Source organism: Oikopleura dioica, chromosome 2 (genome assembly GCF_907165135.1).
Source record: "Oikopleura dioica chromosome 2, OKI2018_I68_1.0, whole genome shotgun sequence".
NCBI classification, from domain to species: Eukaryota; Metazoa; Chordata; class Appendicularia; order Copelata; family Oikopleuridae; genus Oikopleura; species Oikopleura dioica.
Genome location: NC_137292.1, coordinates 13,687,580 through 13,704,469, shown reverse-complemented (window position 1 = coordinate 13,704,469; position 16,890 = coordinate 13,687,580). Strand labels below are relative to the sequence as shown.

The window sequence follows — 16,890 nt, the reverse complement described above, 5'->3', positions numbered from 1 at the left end:
GAGAGTCAATCAATCATGATGCGCGCGTTTTGGAAAGTTGGAAGGTGTCATTTGAAGGATCAGGTGCGCGAAAACAGGAAACGATCTGACAGAGCCGATAGCATCAGAAACATCCAAACTCGTGTCAAAGTAATAACCAAGTCTTCAATTATCCAAAAGGATTTATTTTACGAAAAGAGCTTCTTGATGAGTTTCTGACCAGATTCTTGACTCCAGAAATCAGACAAAGACTAAAGATCAATTCATAGTCAATACGTTTCCATTATCCTTCAATTTGGTCGTCGGTGGCTTCCAATACAAAAGCTAACCCTAACCCTGTCAGTTTCAAAAATGACCAGAAGAGTCTTCCGAGAAGAAAAACTTCTGTATCTTAAAGGCACCGAGTTAACCTTCGATCCTAAAAGCGCTACAAAGAATGTTTCTTGCTCTCCGCCAAGAACATAATTCCATCTCTCGGCGGGAGATCATTATTCGAATCAAATCCAAAGAGAAAATTATAAGCTTGGCACACTGTCGGAAACACGGATTAATGCAAATCCCCAAATCGATTCTTGAAAGAACTGAAAGAATTGGAAAGATTTTCGCGGAGATATGTCACGCGGCGCCGTTCGATGGCGCTGTTTTTGCTCGTCTCATCTATCACTGAGCCAATCTGATAGAGTCTCACTTTCAGAACACCTTCGACGAGCCAAATAAGGTCCTAGAAATTTTTTAAGTATGGAGCAGCTCAAAGATTTGCCACAACAACCTGTGATTCCTATTTCGCCGATTTCAGAGAGCTCTGGGTAAAGCTATCGTTAAAAGAGATCAACAACGCTTGAAATTTTTAATTTAGGTCGAGTTCGAATATCGCCTTGAACAACTTATTAATACAGAGACAAAACCTCGAGCGGATTCGAAATCTTGGTTCACTTATTGCAGCTTCAAGGGGAATTCAAATCCCTTTAGTTACTTTTCCTGCTCAGCCAAATGTAAGTTTCATAGATTCCACAAGTTATGAACAGTTCTTCTCAGTTTGCCGTCCAGCACGTGATCAACATCTGTTCGACATTAGAAGATTGCGGGGACATTGACCGACTCGGACAGTATCTTTGGAGTTTACCGGCTTTGCCGGCCGTACTGGACGCTCTTTCAAAGAATGAATTCCTAATCCGCGCTCGAGCTGTGGTCGCCTTCAAGCAGGTCAATAATACCTCTAAGATACCTCTAAATATTCCATTAGAGCTTTGCTTCTGGCATCAGATCTGTGTATACTTTTTTGATTTTTCTTCTCTAGGGAAACTATCGGGAGCTCTACGCGCTTATAGAATCAAGAAGATTTTCAAACATTCATCATGCCAAGTTGCAAGCTCTTTGGCTTGAGGCACATTACGGGGAAGCTGAGGCAGCGAGAGGAAGACCTCTTGGTCCAGGTAAAAATAGCTTTGTTCTGAAAAATGAAAACCTCGAATCTTCCAAAAAAATTTTTTTTGCAGAAATTCTCATCCTTGATTTCAGTCGACAAATACCGCGTGCGCAAGAAACACCCGTTTCCATCAACAATCTGGGATGGTGAACAAAAATCTCATTGCTTCAAAGAGCGAACTCGAACAATCTTGCGAGAGTCCTACCTCAAGGATCCATACCCAAATCCTTCGAGAAAACGAGAGCTCGCGGAAGCCACCGCGTTGACTCCAACTCAGGTGGGTAACTGGTTCAAAAATAGAAGACAACGGGATAGAGCTGCTGCTGCAAAGCACAGGTATTTTTTTCCATCCAAAGTAAAGGTTGATAATTTTCATAGAGCACAGTCAATTGGGGCAAGACAAGATCTTAATGAAGATCGAAAACCGGCCGTCGAAGAAGAAGACGACCTCGAAATATCGGTTTTTGAAGAAGACGATCTTTGAATAATGCCGCACGTTTTGTAAATTTTTGAATAAAATTATTTTTTACTGTTGTTCTTGAGCTAGGAGTTAGGTTTTCAAAAGACATATTTTACAGTTTTCACAATTGACTAATTATATTTATTCATAAATAGACTATAAGCAGTTTTTCTTGCGGCTTTTGTCCGGCTTTTGCGTATATATCTGGGCTTGCGATCTAAACCCCCGTCCAGTGAGGATATTCTTGAAGGTTTTCTTGAACGTCTAAAAATCATTTTTTATCTAAGATTCTATCAATTCTGCCTTTCACCTTGTTACAAGCAGCATAACAGGCTGGATTCAATGTTGAATTCAAATAGCAGAGCCAGTATCCTAAAGCCCAGGCCCAGTTCGGAATCGATTCAAAACCATATTTAGAGGCATACAATGCCATTATATTATACGGCGACCACAGCAATATGAAGACTGTAATGATCGCAAATAACAATCTCGCCGCCCTTATACAGAGTTAATTTGGTATTCTGTCGTTCGGGTTTTAGGTCAGCTGCTGATTGGTTTTATAGGCCGAAATGGAATAATTAGTTGTTTTAGACCGTAACTTTGTTCTTTGTTCAGACTGAGATGGAGCTTCTTCGCTTTCGGAATTGATTTTGCTTTCGGGGAGAATTGAGCAGAGCACTGGGAGTATCTTATTCTGAAGTCCCTTTCTGAATATCGGTTCTAATGGAGTAATTACCCATTGTGAGCACTTTGCGCAAGTAGATGGCCGTTCGATTCCGGTTGCCTTTCCATTAGCTCTTCAGAAATGTCAGACCCGTTGAAAGACTGAATGGTCAAATGCCTTCGAATCTGCTCGGGAGTCGGAGTATTCGATCCCGAAAAGTCTTCAGTCTGCGTCAAATTAGCGTTGTTTCTAAAAATTTCACGATTCCACTTCCTGAAAAAGAAAAAAAAAATATGACATACGCTGATTCCAATCCCTCATGTGAGATACTCGCAACAACAACTTGCGAGCCATCGCGCTCCCCATTCACAATTTTCCTCATCGTCCTAATGACAGCTTCTACGCTTCTTCTGGCGATTGTAAACTTTGTCTCGTCATCCGTTACGTTTCCAAGCATTCTATCAATGAAAATTTTATGGATAAAAATGTTGAGACTTACTTTGCTCTCTTTTGCAAGCCAACGTAAACTTTGTAATAAAGTATTACCATGATAAAAGCAGGGAGATAGAATGCGGCGAGTGTTGTGATAACGCTCATGAATTGTCTTTATATGGCTTTATATTGTAAGTTGCTGCAAAGACACTTTGTAGGGGAACTACGCTTGTACCAAGAATTGATTAACCTTAGTCTTAAAAACAGAGGATTATGCAGTTTTAATTTGGGTAGGCTTAGGTGAAATTAAGACATGTGTAAGCCATGGCCATCTTGTATGAATTGTATATAGCAGTCATTCGGGGGCACTGTTCGTTTCTTCCCGGGGATCAACAGAAAAAAAAAGTTGGGTTATCAATACAGTCGCAATTTACGAAATAAACTCATCCGATAATTTTGATGATCCCTCGCCTTTACAATGTATTGCCAGCCAATAATCCATGGTGCCCAGAGTATGAAGCTGACCACCCACGCGAAGAGCATCGCCAGTTTAGCATGGAGGACCTTTCTTTTATTGCGGTATTTAACTGGAAACGTGACCGACAGGTAGCGGTCGATGCAGATGATCAGCAAATTCATCACTTGGCGCAAAGTTCAATTTATATTTTCCTTTCTCAATAGAGAAAATCAAAGTCGGAACAGTTCCTGAAGTATTGGAAGCAACATAATCAAGCGTTAACCAAGCATCACAAACGTGAGGCCCAAATGACCAACCTTGCATTACTAAAAAAAAAATTAAACATAAAATTGGAAAAGAACAAATTTACCGATGTAGGCAGTATAGAAGTTCATGGAAACAAGACCGACAATAAAATCAGCGACTGCCAAGTTGATAATTAAGTAGTTGTTGATCGTCCTCAACTGTTTGTTTGTAATAAAGGCAATGATGACGAGTGTATTCGCACCGACAGTTAATAAGCTAAACAGCATGTCTCAGTTATGAAAAAGAGAAATATGAAACCTGGTCAAAGTGGAAGCAGAAACGATGCCGACGATTTCCCAAACGCTGTAAATAGGAATCTGTTGGTTTTGACATTCTGGGCTGGAGTTTGTGGAAGAATTCGTTTGATAACTTCGCGGCGAGGAATTCTAAGAGCCAGTTGAGTTTATCAGTCGAAAAAAGATCGATCCAGAAGTTAGAATAAACTCGAATGACAATCAAGGTTGCCTCAAGACTCTGACCTTCTAAGAGTTCTATTTTCTTGCATTTTCTATTTAACCTACAGTATAAGCGCGCTAATTAACATACCTCGGTTCCATTCATTCTAAACTCTGTTCTCTTCTTTTCCTGCGACGTTCATCTGCCTTTATCCATCTCCTCTCAACTAAGCAATTGTTTAGTCTAATTGCGTTTCTCGTTCTCTCTTCGTTTCCAAAAAATTGAATTGGTTCAGTAAATTTTTCTAGGCTGTCGAAGCCTTGAATTAATAAATTTTCGAGTTTGCTCTCGTGCTCTCTGATGCGAATATTAAGGCAAGGATAAGGGTTTATGTATTTATACTATTTGTGTATGTCTGTTTGCGCGATGAAGGTAGGAGTAAAAGGAATAAGTGTCGACTTAATATTAGAAAAGAAGCTTTATTGCTTTTTTCGCTCGCGAGCGTGTGGCTGGCAGCGCAGAGTTTAATTCGATTGAGTACAGAAAATATGCGATTATCACACGCAAAATGTCATTTTTCTCAATAATTAATCAATGATATCTCAGAATACATATTGTAAACGACAGGTACATCCGTTTAATCATCTAGCAGACGAAAAAAAAGAGCAGATTCTCTGCGGGCGTCTACTGTTAAGGTACTACTGCTTCGGTTATGAATTGAATATCTACTGTATATAAAAGAGCTTAACTGACATCTGTTTAGAATGTTCATTCTATTGATGAACTTATAATCGAATGTGGCTGTGTCACAACAATTCGATAAACAGCTTAAAACCTTTTAATCCCCTCTGTGACAGTAACCGTAGTACGCTTACCATTACCGAAATTCGTTCGAATTCTCTATTGAATAGAGTCTATTCCCTCCTCTGCATAAAAGTGCTCTGAAGAATCGACCAGTGCGCCAGTTTTTCCCCGCGGTTCAATTATCTTCTAAAAATCGGTACGGGCACAGTAACGACACAGTAATTGAAAAGAAGGTTGACACAAATAGTCAGCACAGAAGACATTGAGTTTATTTCTATTCGAGTCAATCTCTATCGATGAAAAATCGACATTTTTTTTTTGAAAAAGATCCTCAACAAGCATTCTACATTCAGTATTTATTACAGACATCACGCGGTTCAATTTCCATCGCATTATGGAGCATCATAAAAGGATGCATATGCATCTAAAATTGGCTGTGGATCGACATGGAATTCTCTTCAGGGTCGGTTTTCAAAGAAATGATAGGTTCTAAGTAGGATAGCTTAGTAATAGATTTAAAAAATTGGATCAACAAAGTCGCCTGGTCAACAAGTTTCAGCAAGACGGTTTGGCTGAAACTATAATCCAATCACTTTGAGGGCTATTTGCGGGATGTCTTTGGAAAAAAAGATAGAGATAAGAAGATATTATATCATAAGATCTTTATTTTCGAATGAACAAGATTGTAAGCTAAAGAAGAAACGGTATAAGAAGAATCTAGATTTATAATTAACTAAGAAACCACCATGACTGTTAGGCCCTTTTTAGGGGCTCCCGCAGACGTGGCTTTTTGCAGTGACATTTTGAATTCGAATGAACACTCTCAAGAGTATGATAATTCAATTAGGCTTCACGTTGCAAATCGACCGCATCTTCTCAGCCCTTTCAAGTTGTTCGCTAATTTGATAGTTTTGAGTGAACTGAACTTTGTTATATTCTGAAAATAAGCATTATTGGCAAAATTTTTTTGATGAAATAAAGCTGCAGAATGAAGCTGCTTGGTAACTTTTGTCAAGTCAACAACTCACAAGCATTAAAACTAATTGAACTTTAGCAAAATAAATAATTTGATAAAGTCAAGTGCACAGGTTAGCTGCTATGTTTTAAAGATACTTCTCTGTAGAAAAAAGTGCATAGAGCACAAGGCGAAATCCATTTGTTCAAATGAATAATTTCCAACATCCGCACGTATACAGTGTTTTCTCCTAGCTCAGATTCTAGTAGAACACCGTCGGTTTAATCAGTTTTAAAGCTTTATAGAGCCTCTTTTAGGCTAATTGAGTGCATTCAGACAAAAAGACTCGCTGAGAATTCATGCATGGTAAATTGATTAAAATACATTCGTAAGCCCATTTTTGAAGCTTCGGCTTTAAATTTAAATGGATTCTTCTTTTATTAACTTATTCCAAACTCATTAGCTTTTAACTCTTACACAAACTCAATTTTAAAAATAAGGCCAAAGAATTGGAGTCCCATCGGGAATCGCACAGCTTTGGTAAAAGATAAGTTCCAAAGTTCATTGGAAAACACCAGAATCCTTAGCTTAGTCATTTCATCTCGCTCAACGTGATGTCCTGTCGCCGCAACCTTCTCGAGAAAATTGGTGGAACACCACAACGAGCGCCACCAACCGCCACCACTCAGCACTATTCCCTGGTGCTATAAAACTGGTACCTGAGATTCATTTCCTTATCGAATATCGATAACCGATAAAATAAAACAATCAACTTTTTAAAGTGAACTGAAAGGAATTCAAATAATGAAACTTTTTGCTTCCACAATCTTTGCAGTCGCCCTTGGTCAGTACGACTACTCTGAAGGATACGACTACTATGACGAGTCAAATTCCATCGACTTTGCCGACTACGGATTAGATGAAAACGACATCTTTTCCACCGAAGATCTCGATCTTCTCAATGACTACTCTGCCACTGACGGAGCTGATCTCATCGGTGGCCGATCGCTCGGCGGTGTCGGTGCCGAAGGTAGACTGAAGAAACTTCCTCCAGGAATCAAGGTCTCCGATTACTTTGTCAACGGGGTTTTCCAAACTGCTGCTTTCCGACAGGCCCTTCGAGCAGCCATTGCCGCTCAAAATGCCGCCAAGACAACAACTACTTCCACAACTTCCACCACAACGACCACGACAACAACCACAACAACAACTACAACAACAACTACCGAACCACCAACTACAACAGAGATGCCTACAGAGCCACCAATGGACGATCTCTTCTTTGGTCCCTCTGAAGACGAATCTCGACGACCACTTCAAAACCTCGCCGTCGCTGCTGCATCTGCTGCCAATGATCAAACCAGAGGGTTTCTCTCCGGAGGAAACGACTACAACAAATGCAAAGTATGCGATGGCGTTGATTACGCAACTTGCAGATCCTCCACAACAATTGCCACTTGTGATGATACTTCTAACAGCGGCATTGACGATCTCATGGTCTGCCAAATGCGATGGGAGAAAGGTAAAATACAAAAATATTCAACAGAAATGATAACTGATTCAGAAATCGGCGGCAGCTTGAAATTCTGGTCAGGCTGCGCTTTAAAATCTGCCTGCCAAGCTCAAGAAAAGCAGAACTTCGTCGGATCAGTCAAGCTCCGACATCAATGTGCTTCAACAACAACTCTTGAAAGCGCTGTACGAGGAAGATTCAGTAGATCAATCAAATGCAGCTTCTGCCACAAGATGGGATATGACAACTCCGCTACCATCTACGGTCAAGAAACGACAACAAAAGCCGAATCGCTCTTCACCGGACAGGAATCTTCCAGTGACAACATGGAAACCCGGCTCGCAGCTTGGGCAGCCGAGCAAGCCAATGCTCCCTGGTACACAACTGAAGTTGCCAGCATCTTCTAATTTGATGAAAATCTTAAATATTTTATTCCTTTATTTGCTGTAATCTCGACTTGACGCCATTATCTTTGGCGATTCAAAAATTTTATCTTGACTTTCTGCTGTATTTTGTGTGTAATAAAATTCTAAATTAAATTTTTGATCAAAGCCTAAATTTTTCTGCACCTACGAGATAATTGGCTGAAGAAAAAGAGACGCATTCGTTGATTCTAATATTGATTGAGGTTGTTTTTTTATTTACGATATAAAAAATATTAAAAATGTACAGTGAAAGTGACAGTGAATGGCAGTGAACTGGAAGGAACTTTTTCAGAACTGCTCTCAGGGTCGGAGATTTTCCCTAAAATCTTCGATTAGTACCGTAGTTCTTTTTCAATTTTTACCTCATTCGCTGTCGATTTTGTTGCTCCTCCTGCTCAAGTCCTTCGCGGCACTTACGTACCATTTGCTTGGCATACTTGATCTTCTCCTTCATGCCGTCCGTGATTCCCAGTTTGTTGAGCTTGCGTGCCAGGAACGTCTGCGTTGAGCCGTCCTGGTTGAGCAAGGTGATCGCTTTCATCTTTGGGCAGAAAACGACCTTCTCGTGTGACTCGAACCAGTTCACCTGCATGGAGCCGTTAGACAGCCACAGGCAAATGGCGGTTCGAGTTCGGAACCACGTTCGGAGATAAGGAAGACGAGAGAGCTCGTCGCCTTCCTTAGGTGCAGCCGCTGCTCCCGCCTTGAATTCAGTTAGAAGCAATTCAACTATTACAATGATTACCTTAAGCAAATGCTCGTTCATGTATTTGCGGAAGTAGTCGATGAGCGAGACCTTCTTCTTGACTGCTTGAGGGAAGTCATTCTTGGTGAAGAAGCTCTCCTGGAACTCTTTGTCCAGGTACTGCATGTTGTTGGCATTGGCATGCAGCATCGCTCTTGTGGCGTCGTTGAACAAAACTCCGACAGAGTTATCGCACAACATAAACCCTAAAACGAAAATCAAAAAGAGAAAAAATTTTGTAAGTGTTACCAATGCCGTATTTGTCAGAGTAATCAACCCATTTGGATATCCAGTAGACAGGAGACGACGCTGGGTGCTCAGCATCCTCAGGCATTTCTGGAAGGATGCGAACCGCGTTCAGAATGGTCTCCTGCAACATGTTGTAGAGCCCATCGATATCTTCGCGCTTTCTTTGGAGGCGCTTGGTGTTCGGGTCCACCTTGATGACAGGCATGTCGCTCTTGTAAGAGAATAATCATTAGAAGAAATACTAAGAGTAAGCTTACCGGCATGAGTGATTTTCGAATGGTTGGCCGGGCGTAACCTTGCTCCTCATCCTCTTCGGGCATGTTGTCGACGGCGATCAGTGGCTTCTTCGTCGTGTTGAAGGTCATCTGGCGCTCGGTGAAATGCGGGCGCACAGTGAGTGAAGACGTAGGAAGCCTTTTGGGAAGGTATCCTTCGGTCAGGAACTCATGGTCGAGCATTTCTTTCGCCATGATACGCGTCTTTGGGTTGTTTTTCAGCATCGATGTGATGAGATTTGACGCAGCAGGGCCGACGGTGTCCTCGGGAATGACGTACTCGGTTCGCTTGATGCGACTGTACGTCTCCTAAAAGATTTTTATGTTTGAAGACAACGAGGACTCATCAACGGGATGTATAAATAAAAATTCAACGAACCTTGAGCGAGGAAGTCTCGAAAGGTGGCTTTCCGACAAGAAGCGTGTACATGATGCAACCGGAAGACCACATGTCGACGGCAAAGGAGTGGCCGCTCTTGGTCAGAATTTCTGGCGCAATGTAGTTTGGCGTTCCACACAACGTCTTTTTCGCTCATCTGGCGAGGTGATTCTTGTGGCGAGCCCGAAATCGCCCAGTTTCAGGATCATCTCACTGTTAATGAAGATATTTCCCAGCTGGAATTACAATACATTTAATCGGCAAGTTCAGGGCTAAAGAGAGCTTACCTTCAGATCCCGATGAATCATTTTCATCGTGTTGTGTAAGTAGTCCATTCCTTCGCCGATCTGCTTCATATAATATCTTATTATTGGTCGTTAAAAACTTTCAACATATAGTAAAATTACCTGACTTCAGGCTCAGTTAGTGGACCTCGTCGCTTGTGAAGCTCCATCATTGACTGTTTCTTGCAGATTTCCAAGGTAATGTAGACGAAGTTCGTATCTTGGAAGGAGCTCTTGAACATCACCACATTTCTATGCTTTAGCGTCTTGTGGAGCGCGATCTCCTGCATCATCTTCTCTTTTTGGTGCTGCTTCGTCAATAAAGTTTTTGGGACGACCTAGTAAAGTAAACATAATGAGTTACCAGAGCTTTAAAAAACCTTTCCGGCGACGATTTCGCCGGTAACAGCATTCTGGAACTCATAGCACTTGGCAAAACCGCCTTTTCCCAGGTAGTGAAGTCTATAAAACACGATTAAAATCGACTTTTCTGCGGGAAATTTACCGTTTATATGTAACACCATTTTGAGTGTCGGGAATGTTTGTTGGAATGGGGATGACGTCTCTATTATGTCGGCTCATGATGCGTCAAAGTTGCGTTGAAATAATTACTCGACGAAAAAGTCAGAAGAAAACTGTTCGGTTTTCCCTCGTTTGAAGAAAAAATCGAATGATGCGATTTTCCGCGCGCTTTCTCTATTTATACCGACCGCGATGGTTCTTCTGATTGGGTCTCTCTTTTCCAACTGAAAAAAATTATCTCATAGAATGAACCAAAACCAATGAACCTAAAAACCTTTTGCTGCCGATTCCCCAAGTTCACGTCCAAATAAGGAGATTCGAATTTTCTCCAACGTAAAAATCTCTTATTTTTGACTTTTACGCGCGCTTGGTCTCCTCGAGGCGCTGAAAATAAATCTCAATCTCAAAAATAAAATTTGGAAAAGTCTAGAAACTCACAACGGTAACTGAAGCCAATTGTTTCAAGAAACGCGGAAAATTTGCGTGCATCCAACCTTTGAAAACCTTCAAGTAATCAGAACAAGTGCGATCGACGATCGACTAAGTTGAAATCAAAACTATGTTATGCAAATAAGATCATAATTCTGACTCAAATGTAATAATAATGAATCATTTACTCATAGCCTTCAAAATCAATTTTCAAATCTTTCCTTGTATTTTTTTATTAAAAAATGTATTTTATATTATATTTCGGCCGTTTTACCAAAAATTTTTGACTATTATAATAGAAAAATCAGTTTTTTTATTCGTCTTCAAAATGTTTTCAGTCAAACTGATATTCTTCCAGCACGAAGGGCGCATGAGAAGGTCCTCCGCGGCGCGTGCTATCCTCCGCGTCCCCAGTCATTTTCTATTCAGCCAATGAGGGCGCGCCGCTGCGCATCTCGGCAAATTTCTCCCACGTGCGCGGAGTAGCTGCGCCGCGAATTACGGACAGACTTTTATTTTCAGCGTTTTCCGCCGATTTTCTTCAAAATAATGCTTTTTCAAGAGATTTTTTGTATCAAGAGAACACCTTTCCTTCTGTCTGGAGCCACGGATAGATAAATTGAATGCTAAATCGTTTGTTTTTAGACAAGCGTCTGACTCACCTCTTTTGCAGCGGCATAAAGTCGGTCAGGAGAGACGGAAAAAATGTCGTACGAACCTAAGAAGGAGGACATCCAACAGGAGGAGGATCCTAATCACAGAATCCGAATCACCATTTCCTCCAAGAACTGCAAGGCGATCGAGCGCATCTCCAACGAGATCGTCCGATCCGGCAAGGACAAGGGCCTCAAGGTCAAGGTAAGTCTTCTATATTTCCCACGACCGGAAAGATGATCGAATAATTTTAGGGACCCATCCGACAGCCCACCAAGACTCTTCGAATCACCACTCGAAAGACTCCCAATGGTGAAGGTTCCAAGACCTGGGATCGATACCAGATGCGAATCCACAAGCGTGTGATCGACTTGGTCTCCTCCACCGAGAAGGTCCGACAGATCACCCAGATGTCCATCGACCCCGGCATCGACGTCGAAGTCACCATCTGCGACTAAATCCCTTTTTTTCGTCTTGCTCTGCTTGTGTTACAGCACGAACGGACCTTGTGCAAGTTTATTTTTCCTGAGTTTTGGCAAAACTTTTGCTCTTTCTGAAATTTAACTTGTCTCAAGCGGATTTTTAGCCTAACTTCCTTCCTTTTCAGATAATTAATCGGCTTAACCAAAAATGAAGCTTAACACAGCCGTCTCCGGATCCCGAAGAAAGCAGCGATGCCGACACTTCAACGCTCCTTCCCATCTCCGACGCAAGGGAAGTTAGAAAATCCCACCAGCTCGAATCATTCTTGCTCGGTGCTAGGGTCTTGCATTCATTTTTGATTGCGGGGCGATTTCTAACTCTCTCGATTCTCTAACTTGCCGGTAGATCATGTCCGCTCCTCTTTCCAAGGAACTCCGATCCAAGTACAACGTCCGATCTCTCCCAATCCGAAAGGATGACGAGGTAAGATATTTTTCCGCTTTTCAGAAACTAAAGACTTCTTCAGGTCATGGTTGTCCGAGGCCACTACAAGGGACAGTCGACCGGCCGAGTCACCTCTGTCTACCGAAAGAAGTTCGTCGTCCACATCGAGCGAACCCAGCGAGAGAAGATCAACGGCACCACCGTCAACGTTGGCATCCACCCATCCAACTGTGTCATCACCAAGCTGAAGCTCGACAAGGACCGAAAGGCCATGCTCGAGTCCCGCGCCGCCAGCCGAGCCGCTCGACAGGCTGCTGACAAGCACACCGAAGAGTCTGTCAAGATGCAGCAGTAATTTTACCGTTCCTGCCTGTTCATTTTGATAAACCCGTGATAAAAAAGTCACATTAGAATCTAACGAAATTATCTTTTTAGACCGAACGGACAGTAAAAAATGACCGAAGCCAAGAAGGACAAGAATGCCAACCCCATGCGGGATATGGTCATCGACAAGCTCTGCTTGAACATCTGTGTCGGTGAGTCTGGTGATAGACTTACTCGAGCTGCCAAGGTCTTGGAACAGCTTACTGGCCAGACCCCTGTCTTCTCCAAGGTGATCTTTTCATAATCATTCCAATTTTAATGTCCTTCTTAGGCCCGATACACCGTCCGAACCTTCGGTATCCGACGTAACGAAAAGATCTCGTGCCACTGCACCGTCCGAGGCTCCAAGGCCGAAGAGATCCTTGACAAGGGACTCAAGGTCAAGGAATACGAACTCAAGATGGGCAACTTCTCCACCACTGGTGCCTTCGGCTTCGGTGTCCAGGAACACATCGATCTTGGAATCAAATACGATCCCGGCATCGGTGAGTTGGTTGAGGGCCTCCCCGTTATTTTGAAATCGCTCCGTGATTGAAAGATAATTTATTTACCTCTTTTCTTCATTGAATCTTGAGGCTGGGGAGGCCAAAGTCGGTCCTAAACAACCCCTTTTCCTTCGTTTAGGTATCTACGGTATGGACTTCTACGTCGTCATGAAGCGAGCCGGCTACGGTATCTCCAAGCGACGACGATGCAAGGCCAAGATCGGCAAGCAGCACCGACTCACCGCCAAGGACTCCATGGTCTGGTTCCAGAAGAAGTACGACGGTATCATCCTCCCCGGCAAGAAATAAACGTCTTCTGTCCTGAATCTGACCCTGTGCGATCAATTGAGAGCTCCGGTTACAACTGTTTTGCTAACTTTCGACACTTTTAGAAGCCGGATTTAAAACTACTTCGCCATGGGCCGAATGCACGCACCAGGAAAGGGTATCTCCGGATCCGCCCTCCCTTACCGACGATCTGTCCCATCCTGGCAGAAGACCTCCGCCGAGGAAGTCAAGGACATCATTGCCAAGCTCGCCAAGAAGGGTAAATTTCGATTCCAAAATTTTCATGCTTACAAAGTTACTTCAAGGTTACAAGCCTTCTCTCATCGGTGTCCACCTCCGAGACACCCACGGTGTTGGCAAGTCCCACTACCTCACCGGATCCAAGATCCTCCGAGTCCTCAAGTCCATGGGCGCTGCTCCTGAACTCCCAGAGGATCTCTACTTCATGATCCGAAAGGCCGTCGGTATGCGAAAGCATCTCGAGCGAAACCGAAAGGTAAACTTCCCCTTTTTCCTATATGGGTCACTAACTTATCTTCTAGGACAAGGACGGTAAATTCCGATTGATTCTTATCGAGTCTCGAATCCACCGACTTGCTCGATACTACCGAGAGAAGGGTGTTGTCCCACCAAACTTCAAGTACGAGTCTGCCACCGCCTCCGCACTTGTCGCATAAACTGCACAAAGAATAAATCCTTTCTGTGCAAGGGAAATAATCCGTGCTTTGATGTTGCACATCAAAAAATTGACGGTTATTCACCCTAATCATGAAGGCATCTTCGTGAACTAGTGGCTAATCGTCTTTCATTATAGAACTCGGATCTTAAAATATAACCATGGAAGGCGAAGCTGATTGGGGACAGGAAGACGTCCGCGACCCCGAAGTCGCTCCCATCAAGCTCTTCGGACGATGGGCCACCGACGACATCTCGGTATGTCTTGTGGGGGCCACGACGCATAGTCGGGCCGGAACCCAATTAATCCAACCATCCCCCAGCTCGGCGAAGTGATTCACCGGCGGGGCGAACGCGATGTTTTCTGACACTGTGGCTCTAGGTCAACGACATCTCCCTCCAAGATTACTTGGCCTGCACCGACCGATACGCCAAGTACCTTCCACACACTGGCGGCCGATACCAGGTCAAACGATTCCGAAAGGCCCAGTGCCCAATTGTTGAGCGATTGGTCAACTCCCTCATGATGCACGGCCGAAACAACGGCAAGAAGATCATGACCGTCCGAATCGTCAAGCACGCCTTCGAGATCATCCACTTGACCTCCGGCGAAAACCCAATCCAGATCCTTCTCCACGCCATCATCAACTCTGGCCCACGAGAAGATTCTACTCGAATCGGTCGAGCTGGTACTGTCCGACGACAGGCCGTCGATGTCTCCCTCTCCGACGAGTCAACCAGGTACACTATCAACACTTGAAATCCGAATCACTAAACTCAAACGTAGGCTATCTGGCTCCTCTGCACCGGCGCTCGAGAAGCTGCCTTCCGAAACATCAAGACAATCGCCGAGTGCCTCGCTGATGAGCTCATGAACGCCGCCAAGGGAAGCTCCAACTCCTACGCCATCAAGAAGAAGGACGAGCTCGAACGAGTTGCCAAGTCCAACCGTTAAATCGCTCTGTGTCGCTGTTTTTGCTTCAAAACACCACGATCCTTCAGGGACTTTGTTTCTAATCACCTTCTTTGTTCAGATCGGATAGGACGTTATGCCTCACGCACGATCCCTTGTGCAGAGCAAGACTTTTGTCACCCCCTCTCGATGTTACGAGAAGGCCCGACTCGACCAGGAGTTGAAACTCGTCGGTGAGTTCGGTCTCCGAAACAAGCGAGAAGTCTGGCGAGTCAAGTTGGCCGTCGCCAAGGTCCGAAAGGTCGCCCGTACCCTCCTCACCCTCGACGAGAAGGACCCCAAGCGACTTTTCGAAGGTAACGCACTTCTTCGACGACTTGTCCGAATTGGTGTCCTCACTGAAGACAAGATGAAGGTAATTCATCGTTTCTCATTCTCCTCAATCTAACTCAAACTGTAGCTTGATTTCGTCCTTGCCCTCAAGATCGAGGATTTCCTTGAGCGACGACTCCAGACCCAGGTCTTCAAGCTCGGACTCGCCAAGTCCATCCACCACGCCCGAGTCCTCATCCGACAGCGACACATCCGTGTCCGAAAGCAGGTTGGTTAGGAGTGAATTCAGTCTCTGAATTTCACGCAAACCTTTGTCCTAACCCGGAGGATAACCAATGACCTCCGAAACAGCGACGGTAACCCCTCAATTAGGATTTAGCTGGGAAGACCGTGGGGTTAAACGATTTTTAGGTCGTCAACGTTCCTTCCTACGTTGTCCGATTGGACTCCCAGAAGCACATTGACTTCTCCCTTCGATCTCCTCTCGGAGGCGGACGACCCGGCCGAGTCAAGAGAAAGAACGCCCAGAAGGGTGGCAACGCCGGCGGTGACGACGACGAATAAATGTTGGAACCCCAGAAAAGAGCCTGACTGTGTTTTCTCTGTAATTTCACTGATTCAATACATTCTTGGGCTTGAATTTAACGACCATACTGCCGAAGACGCGCGTCTATCGCAGTAAAATGCTTCCTTTTATTTGCAAGTCTTTCGCAATTCATTTCATGATTTTATTACAGGATTGTAACTTTCCCCATTAGTTTAGTGACAGTCCCAGAGTTTATCGCTGGCCGCTTTTTTTCCTAACGCCCTACGGTAGAAGTTATATTAAATGAACGAGTCGACTAGTTCGATCCTGCATCGGATGTCGCTCCCCGCTGTGAGAAGTCCAGTGAAGCGCCCTCTTTTACAAAATGAAACAAAAACTTCATCGTGGTTTATTATCGCCATGCCTCCAAATTTTCTTGGGTTTTTAAACTGAATCATGAAGAAAGCGAAAGCCTTTAATTACTAGAAAAAATAAACCTTTATCCTCTTTACTCTCCTTTCATTGAATACAATTTATTTTGGCAGTGCAATATACAAATGAATCGTAAATAAATATAGTATCATAGTAAAGTCAGCTATGTTTCACACTTGTGAGCATTTGAGTTCGAGTGATAATACTGACGCAGCCAACACACGAAATACTGCTGGGTGTTCTTTTGCCAAAGAAGCCGCTCATCTGTCTTCTTTTCAAGCTCGGAAAAGAAGTTTCTCAGGATCGGGGAGATCCTCTTTTCGCCTATCTTCTCGCTGATCCAGTCGGATACCTAAGATTAACTTCAATCAAGAGGGATATTAAAACTCCTTACCGATGATCTGTGATCAAGATTGTACTCGCCCAAGTTCAGCAAAATCTTTCTGAAACTATCGCTCATAATTGGGCATCGTCGAACGAAATCGTCCCAAAATGCATCAAGATAGTCTTCAGCGATGGAATGACCATATCGGTGAGCACTAAGCTGCTCGAGGAATGAGCAGACATGAGGCCCGATGAGTTGGCCATCCTTGAGAGACCGAGAAAGGATTTCTTCCATTTTGTGAAGGTCTT

General features: G+C 43.6%; 10 protein-coding genes and 1 pseudogene across 11 annotated transcripts; 8 read left to right on the top strand and 3 right to left on the bottom strand.

Moving 5' to 3' along the window:
* Nucleotides 1-717: 717 nt before the first annotated feature.
* Nucleotides 718-1,889, top strand: LOC145700335 (homeobox protein SIX6-like). Its single transcript, XM_081777586.1, has 6 exons — nt 718-785; nt 836-971; nt 1,015-1,182; nt 1,277-1,412; nt 1,498-1,741; nt 1,784-1,889. The coding sequence occupies exons 1-6, from the start codon at nt 718-720 to the stop codon at nt 1,887-1,889; spliced, it is 858 nt and encodes a 285-aa protein (XP_081633712.1).
* A 132-nt stretch (nt 1,890-2,021) lies between these two features.
* On the bottom strand, nt 2,022-3,951 carry LOC145700767 (muscarinic acetylcholine receptor M2-like). Its single transcript, XM_081778094.1, has 10 exons — nt 3,789-3,951; nt 3,669-3,744; nt 3,433-3,604; nt 3,275-3,339; nt 3,212-3,217; nt 3,029-3,133; nt 2,832-2,987; nt 2,602-2,778; nt 2,176-2,362; nt 2,022-2,129 (listed from the first exon to the last, which is right to left on the bottom strand). Exons 1-10 carry the CDS (start codon nt 3,949-3,951, stop codon nt 2,022-2,024), a joined length of 1,215 nt encoding a protein of 404 aa, XP_081634220.1.
* A 2,655-nt stretch (nt 3,952-6,606) lies between these two features.
* On the top strand, nt 6,607-7,921 carry LOC145700332 (uncharacterized). The gene is made up of 2 exons (XM_081777583.1): nt 6,607-7,401; nt 7,444-7,921. Exons 1-2 carry the CDS (start codon nt 6,684-6,686, stop codon nt 7,797-7,799), a joined length of 1,074 nt encoding a protein of 357 aa, XP_081633709.1. The 5' UTR covers nt 6,607-6,683; the 3' UTR covers nt 7,800-7,921.
* An 82-nt stretch (nt 7,922-8,003) lies between these two features.
* On the bottom strand, nt 8,004-10,648 carry LOC145700324 (serine/threonine-protein kinase PLK1-like; annotated as a pseudogene). The gene is made up of 11 exons (XR_014134195.1): nt 10,546-10,648; nt 10,255-10,495; nt 10,130-10,211; nt 9,873-10,087; nt 9,753-9,828; nt 9,466-9,701; nt 9,069-9,395; nt 8,812-9,022; nt 8,563-8,768; nt 8,180-8,520; nt 8,004-8,136 (listed from the first exon to the last, which is right to left on the bottom strand). The product of XR_014134195.1 is annotated as a serine/threonine-protein kinase PLK1-like (transcript).
* A 660-nt stretch (nt 10,649-11,308) lies between these two features.
* On the top strand, nt 11,309-11,933 carry LOC145700349 (uncharacterized). The gene is made up of 2 exons (XM_081777599.1): nt 11,309-11,558; nt 11,609-11,933. Exons 1-2 carry the CDS (start codon nt 11,406-11,408, stop codon nt 11,810-11,812), a joined length of 357 nt encoding a protein of 118 aa, XP_081633725.1. The 5' UTR covers nt 11,309-11,405; the 3' UTR covers nt 11,813-11,933.
* LOC145700345 (large ribosomal subunit protein uL24-like) lies at nt 11,934-12,628 on the top strand. The gene is made up of 3 exons (XM_081777596.1): nt 11,934-12,068; nt 12,183-12,260; nt 12,304-12,628. The coding sequence occupies exons 1-3, from the start codon at nt 11,985-11,987 to the stop codon at nt 12,574-12,576; spliced, it is 435 nt and encodes a 144-aa protein (XP_081633722.1). The 5' UTR covers nt 11,934-11,984; the 3' UTR covers nt 12,577-12,628.
* An 18-nt stretch (nt 12,629-12,646) lies between these two features.
* LOC145700342 (large ribosomal subunit protein uL5-like) lies at nt 12,647-13,561 on the top strand. The gene is made up of 3 exons (XM_081777593.1): nt 12,647-12,834; nt 12,877-13,090; nt 13,230-13,561. The coding sequence occupies exons 1-3, from the start codon at nt 12,676-12,678 to the stop codon at nt 13,397-13,399; spliced, it is 543 nt and encodes a 180-aa protein (XP_081633719.1). The 5' UTR covers nt 12,647-12,675; the 3' UTR covers nt 13,400-13,561.
* On the top strand, nt 13,468-14,095 carry LOC145700344 (small ribosomal subunit protein uS15-like). Its single transcript, XM_081777595.1, has 3 exons — nt 13,468-13,637; nt 13,684-13,874; nt 13,921-14,095. The coding sequence occupies exons 1-3, from the start codon at nt 13,508-13,510 to the stop codon at nt 14,053-14,055; spliced, it is 456 nt and encodes a 151-aa protein (XP_081633721.1). The 5' UTR covers nt 13,468-13,507; the 3' UTR covers nt 14,056-14,095.
* Nucleotides 14,096-14,141: 46 nt separating this feature from the next.
* On the top strand, nt 14,142-15,058 carry LOC145700338 (uncharacterized). The gene is given in 4 exon segments (XM_081777588.1): nt 14,142-14,311; nt 14,436-14,769; nt 14,772-14,794; nt 14,841-15,058. Coding segments are annotated over 4 exon segments (621 nt in total). The 5' UTR covers nt 14,142-14,215; the 3' UTR covers nt 15,009-15,058.
* Nucleotides 15,059-15,102: 44 nt separating this feature from the next.
* Nucleotides 15,103-15,939, top strand: LOC145700340 (small ribosomal subunit protein uS4-like). The gene is made up of 3 exons (XM_081777591.1): nt 15,103-15,381; nt 15,427-15,567; nt 15,711-15,939. Exons 1-3 carry the CDS (start codon nt 15,103-15,105, stop codon nt 15,861-15,863), a joined length of 573 nt encoding a protein of 190 aa, XP_081633717.1. The 3' UTR covers nt 15,864-15,939.
* A 436-nt stretch (nt 15,940-16,375) lies between these two features.
* LOC145700346 (uncharacterized) lies at nt 16,376-16,890 on the bottom strand. Its single transcript, XM_081777597.1, has 2 exons — nt 16,652-16,890; nt 16,376-16,609 (listed from the first exon to the last, which is right to left on the bottom strand). Exons 1-2 carry the CDS (start codon nt 16,874-16,876, stop codon nt 16,421-16,423), a joined length of 414 nt encoding a protein of 137 aa, XP_081633723.1. The 5' UTR covers nt 16,877-16,890; the 3' UTR covers nt 16,376-16,420.

Bases quoted from the DNA above. Each gene is read 5' to 3' on its own strand.
- LOC145700349 (XM_081777599.1), top strand. From the start codon at position 11,406: ATGTCGTACGAACCTAAGAAGGAGGACATCCAACAGGAGGAGGATCCT. The intron at 11,559-11,608 runs GTAAGTCTTCTA...GAATAATTTTAG, and splicing joins ACAAGGGCCTCAAGGTCAAG to GGACCCATCCGACAGCCCAC.
- LOC145700340 (XM_081777591.1), top strand. From the start codon at position 15,103: ATGCCTCACGCACGATCCCTTGTGCAGAGCAAGACTTTTGTCACCCCC. The intron at 15,382-15,426 runs GTAATTCATCGT...CTCAAACTGTAG, and splicing joins TCACTGAAGACAAGATGAAG to CTTGATTTCGTCCTTGCCCT. The intron at 15,568-15,710 runs GTTGGTTAGGAG...AACGATTTTTAG, and splicing joins ACATCCGTGTCCGAAAGCAG to GTCGTCAACGTTCCTTCCTA.
- LOC145700344 (XM_081777595.1), top strand. From the start codon at position 13,508: ATGGGCCGAATGCACGCACCAGGAAAGGGTATCTCCGGATCCGCCCTC. The intron at 13,638-13,683 runs GTAAATTTCGAT...AGTTACTTCAAG, and splicing joins TGCCAAGCTCGCCAAGAAGG to GTTACAAGCCTTCTCTCATC. The intron at 13,875-13,920 runs GTAAACTTCCCC...CTTATCTTCTAG, and splicing joins ATCTCGAGCGAAACCGAAAG to GACAAGGACGGTAAATTCCG.
- LOC145700767 (XM_081778094.1), bottom strand. From the start codon at position 3,951: ATGCTGTTTAGCTTATTAACTGTCGGTGCGAATACACTCGTCATCATT. The intron at 3,745-3,788 runs GTAAATTTGTTC...TTTTTTTTTTAG, and splicing joins CTTCTATACTGCCTACATCG to TAATGCAAGGTTGGTCATTT. The intron at 3,340-3,432 runs GCGAGGGATCAT...ATCCCCGGGAAG, and splicing joins GCTGGCAATACATTGTAAAG to AAACGAACAGTGCCCCCGAA.
- LOC145700332 (XM_081777583.1), top strand. From the start codon at position 6,684: ATGAAACTTTTTGCTTCCACAATCTTTGCAGTCGCCCTTGGTCAGTAC. The intron at 7,402-7,443 runs GTAAAATACAAA...TAACTGATTCAG, and splicing joins CCAAATGCGATGGGAGAAAG to AAATCGGCGGCAGCTTGAAA.
- LOC145700335 (XM_081777586.1), top strand. From the start codon at position 718: ATGGAGCAGCTCAAAGATTTGCCACAACAACCTGTGATTCCTATTTCG. The intron at 1,413-1,497 runs GTAAAAATAGCT...CCTTGATTTCAG, and splicing joins AGGAAGACCTCTTGGTCCAG to TCGACAAATACCGCGTGCGC. The intron at 1,742-1,783 runs GTATTTTTTTCC...TAATTTTCATAG, and splicing joins GCTGCTGCTGCAAAGCACAG to AGCACAGTCAATTGGGGCAA.
- LOC145700345 (XM_081777596.1), top strand. From the start codon at position 11,985: ATGAAGCTTAACACAGCCGTCTCCGGATCCCGAAGAAAGCAGCGATGC. The intron at 12,069-12,182 runs GGAAGTTAGAAA...ACTTGCCGGTAG, and splicing joins CTTCCCATCTCCGACGCAAG to ATCATGTCCGCTCCTCTTTC. The intron at 12,261-12,303 runs GTAAGATATTTT...AGACTTCTTCAG, and splicing joins CAATCCGAAAGGATGACGAG to GTCATGGTTGTCCGAGGCCA.
- LOC145700342 (XM_081777593.1), top strand. From the start codon at position 12,676: ATGACCGAAGCCAAGAAGGACAAGAATGCCAACCCCATGCGGGATATG. The intron at 12,835-12,876 runs GTGATCTTTTCA...TGTCCTTCTTAG, and splicing joins AGACCCCTGTCTTCTCCAAG to GCCCGATACACCGTCCGAAC. The intron at 13,091-13,229 runs GTGAGTTGGTTG...TCCTTCGTTTAG, and splicing joins CAAATACGATCCCGGCATCG to GTATCTACGGTATGGACTTC.
- LOC145700346 (XM_081777597.1), bottom strand. From the start codon at position 16,876: ATGGAAGAAATCCTTTCTCGGTCTCTCAAGGATGGCCAACTCATCGGG. The intron at 16,610-16,651 runs GTAAGGAGTTTT...AGTTAATCTTAG, and splicing joins ATCTTGATCACAGATCATCG to GTATCCGACTGGATCAGCGA.